The sequence below is a fragment of the Eschscholzia californica genome, unplaced genomic scaffold (genome assembly GCF_041429995.1).
Source record: "Eschscholzia californica isolate CP2 unplaced genomic scaffold, dmEscCali1.0.p SCAF_2, whole genome shotgun sequence".
Taxonomy (NCBI): domain Eukaryota; kingdom Viridiplantae; phylum Streptophyta; class Magnoliopsida; order Ranunculales; family Papaveraceae; genus Eschscholzia; species Eschscholzia californica.
The window spans coordinates 16824610-16836387 of NW_028238309.1; the positions used below are offsets into that span (position 1 = coordinate 16824610).

The window sequence follows — 11778 nt, forward strand, 5'->3', positions numbered from 1 at the left end:
TTGAGTATGATGGTAGCTGACACAATGTCACAATATAAGGCTGTTTGGGCCAAAATAATTCTATTTTGGTCCTCCCAAAAGATGATAAACACACTGAAAGGACCCTTTAAAGATGACCTGCTTCAATTTTAGTTTACTTTTTCGCGTTTTCACCCGTCAACTTTAACAACAACGAATTGATGAACAATAATCTTCGTTTTTTTTTCAATTTCTTTTCCTTCATGATCACGACTAGAGCTTTTGAGTATATACTCCATCATAATTTTGACAATGGTTGTCGTGAAACAAAAATTAGAAAAGAAAATTAGCATGAAACAAAAATTAGAAAAGAATATTAGCAAAACAATGTCACTCTTGTTTCAAATTTTTTTCTCTTTTAGTTTTAAGAAAGAAGTGTCTTGTTTAGTAGAAATTTCTCAATTCATTTCTTCCTAGAAACATCAGTATTTTAAACACAGATATATAGGTTTACTGATGAGACATGAAAATGTCCCATCTGAATCTCTTAACTCGGGGTAGTTAGTCCGGTTCGAGCAGTTACTCTGATAAATTATTTGTTTCTCTTGTCCAGGTGTGTTTTACGGAATTGAGTCCGAAAAACGGATAAAATCGGAAGAAAGACTTATTAAGGGCAGTTTGGTCATTTGTTGACTCTGTAAATTTTGGGCCATTGGTGATGCTCGGATGAAATTGTAGTTAAAGACGAACCTATTGGCGAAATCAGAAGTCAACACAGAGTCCGAATAAACAAAGTAGACCAAGTCAAAGATGGGGTTAATCTCTATTGACCAAATCAACTATTGAACGCGTGGCACACAAGAGTAAGGCAAGGGCTATCTTCGGTCATTAGCAGGTGGGACGCAGAATTTTGTAGAATCTAAGATTGGTGCACCCGAGAGCATTGTACACCCGAGGCCTTGTGGCAGATCTAGGGGTGGGAATCGGTCCGGACCGATCGGTACCGAACTCTAACTTCATCGAACCGGTCGACTCGGACATAAACTGTTGGTGACCACCTATTTACTCGGGCGGACTCGGACGGTCACTCTTAAGAATTCTTTGTCCATTGACCGTCCAAGACCGTTTATTTTACCGGGCCAGTCGGACACCGGACGGTTTCGGTCCGGGCTTTCCAATAAAATTTACTTAAATTCAGAACTTTATTTTTATAACCACAAACAAAATTACTTACAAATGAAGATGTTTAACCAAGAAATCAAAAGTAAATGCAAAAAAAAAAAAAAACACAGTTGATCATCATTTGACAAGATATAATTAAGCCATGTACTAATGTTTGGTCTTTCAGAGGACTATATGAGTATAGCCAACGACCATCATATATTCATATGTCTATAAAATTCAACGTCAACGTCAAAAAATAAGGACAGTTTAGTCGGTCAACCTATTCGGTCACTCGTACGATCGGTTAGCGGTCGGTCCTTCAACATAGAATTTTGACCGTGACCGTCCGCCAATTCTTTCGGGCCGGTCGGACACTGACCGTTATGACCATCGGGTGTCCATGGACACTTTTTATCTCGGTCGAACGGGTCGGATTGCGGTCTTCCGGATCTTTTTCCCACCCCTAGGCAGATCCAACGGTGGAGTTCCCTTTTCACGCACACGTCTTGATCTAAAGGGGTTGTGTCGAGCCTCTTTACGTAGTCCGTGATACACCATATCATTCTCCACTGCCAGCCCACACTAACCGATTGGGTAGTTCCCCAAATCAATGGGAAATCTTTATGTTCCTTCTCTCGTCTCTACCCTCCAGTCCTTAACAGTATGAAAGATATTTTGATATCTCTCTAACAATAGAGATCGAAAGAGATTGAGATAGAGAGAGATGGAAAGAAATAGGAGAGAGAAAGAATTATGGAATGATTTCTTAAGAAGATATGTAGAGGATTTTGGTTGGGATTTCGATTGCTATTTGCTATAGAGATTGAGATTTGAAATTCATTCTAATTAGAAAGAGAGATTGAAGAAGATAATTGATTCTGAAAATTATTAGAGAGATAAGGCTCCAGCTGTAGAGAGAGAAAGGAAGAAGGAAAGAATGGATTTTTATTTCTCTTCTTATTCTATAAAGAAAGAGAAAGAGCAACATGGTGATTATCTCGGATTGGGGGGTCAAAATCAGCCTCTCAAGCTCAATTAAATAGGAATATTAGAGAGAGAGAGAAGAATAACAGAGAAAGAGAGTTGTCATCATCATCATATCACGGTTTAGAGGACAAAACAGAGAGGGAGAAAACATCACCATCATCACTCGTTTTTGTTTCTTTTTCTTTTTGTTTCTGTTTCTTAGTGAGAGAGAGAGAGATTACAGAGGAAGAGAGAAAGATTGTTGAGAGATTGATATTACAGAGTTATAAAGAAAGACAAAGAAATTCGGTTTTGATAAACTTATCTTCATTTTGTTTTTTATTTGTTTCTGTTTTCTTGGTGAGAGAGAGATAGAATACATAAAGATAAAGAGATTACAGAGAGTTATAGTTGAAAGAGAGAGAGAAACAGAAAGTTAGAGAGAGAAAGATAGTTGGAGAAGACGAGAAAACCATTTTCCCACTGAGAATCCATTTCTGGGAAGACGAGAAAATCGTTTTCCCTTAGGGTGTGTTTGGCTGCCAGGGGAAAATCAGAAAGAAATTGTTTCCAGCTAGAAAAAGTTATGTTTTCTCCTTTCACTTCTTACTTAATTTTCCGAATTTTATCATAATTGCCATGAGTAAACAACTCTTTTATCTAGGGTCTTAGATGAAGTTCATCATAATCATTTTCTCGATACAATTTATTAATAAGTTTTACTATTTTTAATGATAAAATCTTCCGGGTTTTTAGACCGTTCATGGACTAGAATCTGAGTTATATAAAGAATTGTTAATTAAATCCAAATAAATTGTCGTTAGAATTGTTAGGGGGGGACGGATTCAGAAAACCCTAGGCTCTACCCCATTTGAGTTCCTTGTATCATTTGTAATTATTTTCTTTTCGTAATTTTACTTTAATATTTTATTCATTTCAAAACCAAAACCAAATCATTTTAAAAATCTTATTACTTCCTAGTTTTAAAATAGATTCAACTAGTCTCTGAGGAACGAACCGGTCTTACCGGAATTTATTACAACTTGACACCCGTGCACTTGCGGGTGTAGACCTATTTAGGGTAACCTTTTAGGCCCATCATTTACATAGAGATAACTATATTATTTCTTTAAGAGATGATTATTCTTTTTATTTTCTTATACAAACGGTTGAGGTTGAGGTAGGACATGGCGGCCTACAACCCCAACAATGATCGATATTCTCCATGTTTTTATCACCTAAAACAAAACCTAACACATTTGTTTTATTTGCGGAGGCTCTATGATCCCACTTCAGACCTGGAGTGGGATCATAGAGCCTCTGCACCGTACATATTAGGATCATACCTGCCGCTAAAATCATTGGTCTCTCATACATATTTGGTGTCGGACTATATCCATCACTAATCTGACCATCTCTATACATTTGTCGGTATTTTCCTAATGTTATACGAGATCGATCAGGTTCTGGTCTACTCCGCTCACTAATAGGCTCTTTTCTAGACATTCGATGATAATCCCCAAATGTCATACCCGGTCGGTTAGGCTTGTCTCTACACATCTGTTGGTACTCTCCTAGGATCATAACAGTTCGGTTAGGCTCAACTTACCTATTCTCCTCGTTAAGTCATTGATAATCTCTTAGAGTCCTGCCAGGTCGGTTAAGCCAGTCTTTACGCAACTGTTGGTATTCTCTTTAAGTTATATCAGGTCGGTTGATGACGTGTCCCTTTAGATCAAGGTCATCATCATCAACAGGGTACGTCCAACCATTAAAAAAATGTGTCATGATGGTCAGGCACGATCACAAGATGAGAATTGACACTTACAAAACTACACTTGATTCCTTTCTTTTGGTCAAATTTTTTTTTTTTGAAATTGAAAACCGAGGAAGCACTACGAAGATCCTAAAAAGGAACCAACCACAATCAAGCCGACTCAACCAATCAACCTAAACAAAATCTAGACGACAGACAGGTTGGTCAGATTCACTTAAAAATCTAGACAGCTCCTACTTCGTAACAAAGCTTGAACTATGATTGTTATGAGGGTTACTCCATCAAAGTACTATGGTCAAACAATTCTCTAGGTGCCAGCCAACTATGAAAAATTGCAACCGTCCAACCTGAGGCAACGTTTCCTCTTCTCGAGGCGGCCTTTTTTAAAGAATTGTATGACACTTTCCCTTTTGAAATGCCCAAATAAAAATCGAGTTCCTGGATTGTTTTAAAGATCCTATGAGCTCGATACCCTAAGGCCAATGTCTAAACCAGATGTTAATTTTAAGTGAGGTTTGGGATTCGCAACGTTGTTTCCTAAATGGGCAAGAGATCGGTGATGAAATCCGACTCCTATCTTGTAATGGGGTTTGTGCCCTTTACTAAAGACGATTAAACTAAGCAGTTCGTCAAATCAATTAGACACACAAAACACATACAAGGACCCACTTACAGGGGATTCATGGGAGATTAGAAAAGTTACCTCCCGTTCAAGACGGGCGACGACCTTTGTAGACGACCGGGGCCACTCTTCCCTTAAGTGTCTGAACCCGAGGCTTCGTTTGATTTTCGGTTACAATTTAAAAGCCCTCTAATTTAGGGTCAAAACTTTAATCCAAAAAAATAAAATTAAGAAAGTCTAAAGTCTCTCTTTCTCACCAAAATAAAAAAAATGTAAATTAAAAAATGTAAATTTCTTCTTTTGAGGTCCTCCTCCTTGTTGCGCCTCTTCTTTAGCTCCTTAGTGCTCTACACACCAAAAATAGAAAAGCAAGTCAAAGTATTCAAAAAGTCAAAACTTACCAAAAATAAAAACTTTTCAAGTTTAGAAAAAATTTAAAATTAGTCCAGGCAGCGGTGCAAAAAACTTGATGGGCCTAAAAGGTCACCGCACGCAAGTATACGGGCGTCAAGTAATAAATCCGGTAAGACCGGGTCGATCCGCAGGGACGAAATGAAACTTATTCTAAGACTTAGAAGTAAGACGTTTTCTTTTGAAATTGATTTTGTTTTGGAATATTAAAATAACAAACAAAACACTAAAGTGAGAGAATTGATGGGGGAGAGGTCTAGAGATCAGAATCCACCTAAAACAATCATAAATGATTTAACTCTTTTCTAACATGATTCTATAACCTTATAACTGAATATCTAGAAAAATAACCTTTTCTGAAACATCGGAAAATCAAACCTTTTAAACAAATATACCCGAAATGAACTACACTAGATTGAAGTCCTAAATAATCCTATCCCAACTATCGTTTATCAAATTAACAGGTATAAACCATCAAAGAAACGTAATTCTAAGTATGACTTATCAAGCTCTATAAGTATAAGCGATGAAGTTACTAGACTTATTCGATCAAATCAACTAAACATAGTTAAACAATGATGCACGTTGGTGAGAATCATGACAAGAAAAAGATAAAAATATTTACTCATATCCTAAGATTCATCTTCACTCCAGAAAAAGAAAACTTAGCTACTCATGTTTATTGAAGAAATCATAAACATTTACATGAAATAATAATTGAGATTAAAAGAAAAAAAAATCACCAAAATGATAACTTTGTTGTTGGTGATGAGTTGATGGAGGACTTTGATGGTACGATTCTAAATTTTCGATCAAGTCTCTCTCACAAAGACATAAGGAAATTTAAAGAAACACCATTATACAATATGCTCTGGTTCTTCCTCCCTCTCTACAACTTTTCCTGATTCCTTCTAAAATATTCTCTCTTTAAAAGTTTTTCAATAATTCAGAAAAGAAGAACAAAACAACATCAATCCAAGAGAAGCTCTCTCACAAAGAATCTCTGGACAAATCTTTCTGTAATTTTTATTTCTTCCAATCAAAACTACAACTTCCTCTCTCTCTACAATCACTCTCTGGAAATTCAGAAAAGAAGAAAATGAAAAACATATGAAGAGTAGTTTGTTTCTATCTCTCTACTCTGTTTCTCTCTAATATAACAGTAAAAGAAGAAGATAATTCCTCTCTGAATTCTATCTCTCTCTAAAAATTATAGCATTGAAGCACAAAGAGAAAGAACAGAGAGATGATTTCTCTATGAAGTTCTCTGTTAATTAGTTCCTGTCCCTCCAAAGATGAGATGTTTTCTGCTCTGTTGTCTCCCTGTTTTTATATTGGAAGTTTCAAATCAAACTCCTCTGATTTCTATTGATTTTTCTCTCTCTAAAAATATTTTGAAATCATCTCCCTCTCAAAAAATATCAAGCCAAGAGCTCTCTGTTATCTTTCTTTCCATTAAGCTCTCTCTCAAACATGAAATATCCAGCTACCCCTCTTCAATCTTCTCTCTGCTGTTTCTAAACTTGAAGAAAATAAATCAATTTTTTTCCTTCGTTCTTATCAAGAAAAGGAGAGAAAATCTTCTCTGAAAATATATCACTCCATCTCCTTGTCAAGAAATTTCAGATCTCTCTCAAGATTTCTGAAAATCTTCTCTTCCATCATTCTTAAAATTCAGCCCTTAATCACATCTCTATAACAATATCAATCAAGCTCCTTTCAATCATCCTTTCTCTGTTTAGAGAGATAATAGAAGATAAACCTTCTCTGATTTCTTAATAGAAAATCTGGTTTATCTTTCCTTCTCTTGAAAAAATCTTGTTATTCTTCAATCACATACAATCTCTCAATCTTCTTCAATATCTTTCTAGTATCAAAATAATCTTCAACATAATTCTCTTGCCAAGAACGCTTCAGTCCAACGAAATCAATGTCTCTCTAAAATTTAAATTGATATCTTCACACTAACTACCCATTAGCCGTATCTCTCTTTCTATAATACCTCACAAGATCATCCCCTCTCTCTAATCTTCTCTTTTTCAAAATCTCTTTCCTTCTCTGGTTTAGAGAACAAATATTAGGTTTAAAGACTAAAAGAGGAAGGAAATCCACATACATAATATATGGGAGCCATTGAGCCAATCACGTTTTTGCTTTACTGGCTAGAGAATTGGTAGGCCGTGGCTAGGGCAAACGCTACCCTTGTCTTCCTTCACATTCATTTATCGAAGAACAAACAGGACGCCTTTCTCTCTCTCTCTCTCTCCTGCGCGCTCTAAGGCAAAAGAGTATGTCTTTCTACAATCTCCCCAGGATTTAGTATTTTATTTGATTAGTAGAACTTTCATAACTAATCTTTTTGTTGATTAAATCGTGACGGGATCGTTGATGTTTAAAGTTTGTGCTTTTAATGACATGAAATTTTAATGATTTCTCAGCCGGATACTAGGAAGCTGCTGCTACTGGGAATCATCATCAGCAGGATGAAAGTTGCTGAATTTAATCTCAACAAGGAGGTTGGAAGGTTTATCAGACTGGTACATGATCCTTCTTACCTGATTTGTAATAGCAACGATGATTTGGTATGTGAGATACCAACAAATCTCCTGGTGAAATTCTTTAACAGTGTTTTTCTTAGAAGCAATATCATTCATTACCCCCCAACAACACCATCATCATCATCATCATCATCATCATCCTTATCAAAAAACAAAGCCATAAGTTGGCCTAAGTATTGTACTAACTATCAACTAGGTTTTGATCATCTACCCACCACTAATGAAGACAAATTGGTCTGCCGCTTGAACATGAAGAAACATGATAATGATGATACTGGTACCATGTATTGTACTTTTGAGGTTTTGACCTTAAGAGGGTGTCAAGGTAATAATAATAGATGGGGAATGATCGATGAACTCGTGCTTCCGTATCAGCTGATAATGGATAATAATTCTGTTTATGTGAATGATTTTAGGTGGATTGGTAGTAATAGTATTCTTCCAGGTGTAGGAAGTGACAAGTTCAGAGCAATCCAACTCCAAACTAGTGTTATTGATGTTATTGGCTATGATTCTTTAGTAGTAAGTGAGATACTAACCAGACTCCCTGTCAAATCCCTTTTCCGTTTCAAGAGTGTTTCTAAGCATTGGTGTTCCACAATTCAGCATGATAAACACTTTATTCATTCACACTTTACCCTTTCTAAAACACGCTCTCCCACCCGTATATTGATTGTTGTTCCTGCACCAAGTGAGACAAACAGCTATGCACAATTGGGTTATGACATCGACACTTGCCCTGAACAGGAATACGACGATGATTGCTTTGAATATGATGATGAAACAGTAGAGCTTTGGCCTTACGAGGAGTACCATGTTACAGCTGACTTGTTGTTTGAAGGCGAAAGCCGCACAAAAGTTGTGGTTGACACTGTAAGGAAGATTGACTCTTCAGGTTACAATAGTGTTACGAAACCTGTAAATGGTTTAATCTGTCTCATTGACTCTCAAGGTTATTATGTTGTTCGTATATACAATTTAAGTACCAGAGAAATATCACCACGGTTTGGATCATCATTGTTAGACGAAAAAGTAATTGTTAATGGCGTACCTACACATAGGTTGCATGACACCGCATTACTAGATTTCAAATACGAGTTTGGTTTTGATCCTGTCACTAATGAACACAAAGTACTCTGTGTGTGGAAGATATGCTCATCTGATTTTGAAGAACCCAGGTCTACTATTTGTGAGGTTTTGACCTTTAGAGGGTGCCAAGGTAATAATAATACGTCTTGGAGAAGGATCAACGAGATTCCACCTTGTGACTTATTGGGTGATTCTGTTTATGTGAATGGTGTTATTTATTTCAGCACTGTTTATCTTACCTGTGCCAAATTTGAAATTGAATGGCGTCCGATATGCTTAGTGGCATTTGATGTAGGAAGCGAGAAGTTCAGAGCAATCGCACTCCCTGATTTCATCCTTGATCAGTGTCCAGATAACTGCGGCTGCCTACCACCTTTCAATATCCGTCCATATTATAGTAATAATTATCAACAGGTTCAACTATTAGAAGTGGATGGGTGTTTAGCCATGTTAATAAGAATCAAAGATTGTGTGTTCAACATGTATATATATGAAGATGATTACAAAGAGGTGTCTACTGATAGTAGTAGTAGTAGCAATTCTTCACGCAACAACGGAAGATGGAGTCAAATGAGTAGTATCACATTGCCTTGGAATTTGGGTGCGGATGATTGGGTTTACTTTCATACTTTCGTTGGATCAGATGACAAGATTATATTAAAGCGATGGAATGGTGAAGAAAAGAATTGTGTGTATTTTTATTGTTACAATTGGAAGACGGGTACTTGGACAGAGTTTGACGTAAATGGATCAATTCCCTCCTCAATTCCACATATCCCTTCTGGCAGTTTCTTTACTACTTTCTCGGAGAACCTTTTGCCCCTTAACAATCACAATGCTCTTTCTCTTAGTAGCTGATGGATTAGCTTCACTCTCTCTCTCTCTCTCTCTCTCTCTCTCTCTCTCTCTCTCTCTCTCTCTCTCTCTTCTCTCGAAAAGTAAGTTGCCTTCTTAGTTTGTACCCTATGGTTATACTAGTACTTGGTTAAGTTTATTGAAGGGGAAAATTTGAGTAGTAGATGTAAGGATTGGTATTTTATTTGTCACTATGATCTCTAGTTACTGCTTTGTGGTTGAAGGTTGATGAATATTAACTATGAAACTTTTTCAGATGTATAACTCAGACCCATCCCCTGTCTTAAGTTACTACCAACATTGATATATGTATGGATGTCTATCTCTCTCTTTCACCTTCTGTTTCTATGCCTTTGAGAAGAGGTACTTTGTTCTGCTCGGCTAATTTCCTACATATTTAATTGCTGCTTCTCTCGATATAAAAAATCGAAATTGGTAATGGAGATAAAAAAAAGTGTGATATTGTTATATATAGTCCCATGCTATGGGGGTCTACAAGTTTTATCATAAACAAACCCACATTTCTGGCATTATGAATTGAGAGTTATAGTATTTGTAAGGTAGATCTGATAGTATATTCGGCCCGTTGGCCTGAATTCCGAACAGGGTACGTGGCTGGGACAGATTTAGAGAGAAAGTTTTAAACTGATGTGTTCAGTAACTTTGCTATACCTAGGGTTTGTTAGCAAGTATTTTGCAACTTGGATTACTTACCGTAGTCCTTATGATTCTCGGTATTACATTGAAGGTTTTGACATAGACACATATGGTGAAACAACTTGTTGGGTTTCTTGAATTAGGGTTTACCCTCTCATGCATAAAATGAAACTCAACACAATTTGTACAGTGGTTTGTAACTGAGTTGATAAACCTTTAGGCTATAGATGTTAATAATGAAACAAAGAAGTTATTTCAAGCTAGAGATGTTATAGCATCCAATTCTCCACACCTACTTCGAGAAGAAAAAAAAAATTGTTAAAGAGAAGAAAATGACATACAGTTTTGAAGTTTATTCGAAAGTAAACAAATGATGTTATCATGAAACCAATTCTCATACAGTTTCTAGAAAGAGCAACAACTACCACTAACCTGCATGGTCGCCGCGAACAATAGCCGTTGGTGAAACAGGCTCTCAACAAGAAAAAGAGGTCTATAACTATGGTTCGAACTATAGTAGATAAACTCCCATGTGTTGTCTCGAAAGTTGTAAGCACCAATCCGACCACCAACATGAACTATATAAACCTCATCCTTGAGAGTTCCTCGAATATTTCCACGTCTAGAAAGGACAGAGCTTCCACATAAGGTTCCAGGAGAACCAATTGGCACAGTAGGGATAGTAAAAACTGCGGACCAGGTGCCTGGATGGTTCATCGAAGAGACATAAAACCCGGTCTCACTATAGCAATATATAGAGAGGTACCCATATAGATTTGCTAAACCCAAGAAACCCGTGTAAGAATCTTCAAAAAAGCTTGGTACTTTCTTTAGCTTTATATTTTCCTCCCCTATATTGAAAGACAAGATCGTAATGTTTATTTTGTCATCAAGCATATCTCTCCTTCTTCTTCATCATCAGCAGTACCAGTTATTACTAGCCAATTCAAAGAGTCCAGCACACTTACTGCTCTGTCACATCCGTACGGTTGTTCACTACCATAGATAGTCGACTGATCAATAGGATCACCACCTACCTGTCTCCATGTTTCAGTTCCAACGGTATTTACTCTTGCCTCAAGCCCACCTTCTGAGGTCTCAAAAATCCTAACCACTTTGTACTTGTTTGTTGGGGGGTGATATCCAAGTCCCCCAATTACGTCTGGTCCACGACGTTCATCATAAACGTTCCACGGTACTTCTTCATCATATGGTAAGTTTTTCATTTCAAATCTACTAGGATTCCATATAAAAATATGACCCCATTGGAACATACCTCTTTTGCTTAAACATACGAGGCCACGACATGAGTTCCATATAATTAAACCGTTATTATCACACGCATAGTGAATCTGAACCGAAGTGTATGGGTACTTGGTTCCTACCTTCTCCATCAGTTGGAATTTTGGACGGGTTTCTATCAAAGAGGGAAGCCTTTCGATAATAATCATTGATTTCCCTTGCGAATGAGTTAGGTGCTTATTAATGAAGTAAGGATCCTTTATCATTGTAAGCCAAGTTCAAGAAACACATTCAAACTTCTTAAGAGCTTTGACAGGAAGTCTAGACAATATCTCACTTATACACTCTTCACCGAGACGAAGTAAGCTTTGATCTCTTGAGTAAGAAGGTCGAATTGATGAACTTGCCATTACACTTCACTGAAAATTCAAGAAATAGAGTCATTACATTTTTTTAATAAAATATATAGTTAATTCATG

The 11778-nt window shown here is 36.8% G+C and overlaps 1 protein-coding gene across 3 annotated transcripts; it reads left to right on the top strand.

The window, feature by feature from the left end:
• The first annotated feature begins 5639 nt into the window (after window positions 1–5639).
• On the top strand, window positions 5640–9661 carry LOC147556572 (uncharacterized). 3 transcript variants are annotated; one of them, XM_086664623.1, is made up of 3 exons: window positions 5856–7186; window positions 7337–7435; window positions 8204–9661. In XM_086664623.1, exons 2-3 carry the CDS (start codon window positions 7382–7384, stop codon window positions 9401–9403), a joined length of 1254 nt encoding a protein of 417 aa, XP_086520749.1. In that variant the 5' UTR covers window positions 5856–7186; window positions 7337–7381; the 3' UTR covers window positions 9404–9661. The 3 variants fall into 3 exon arrangements, with proteins under 3 accessions (XP_086520747.1, XP_086520749.1, XP_086520748.1); XM_086664622.1 differs by having other exon boundaries at window positions 6241–7035; window positions 7087–7186; window positions 7337–9661; XM_086664621.1 differs by having other exon boundaries at window positions 5640–7186; window positions 7337–9661.
• The last annotated feature ends 2117 nt before the right edge of the window (window positions 9662–11778 follow it).

Coding starts and splice junctions, on each gene's coding strand:
- LOC147556572 (XM_086664621.1), top strand. CDS start 7,382: ATGAAAGTTGCTGAATTTAATCTCAACAAGGAGGTTGGAAGGTTTATC.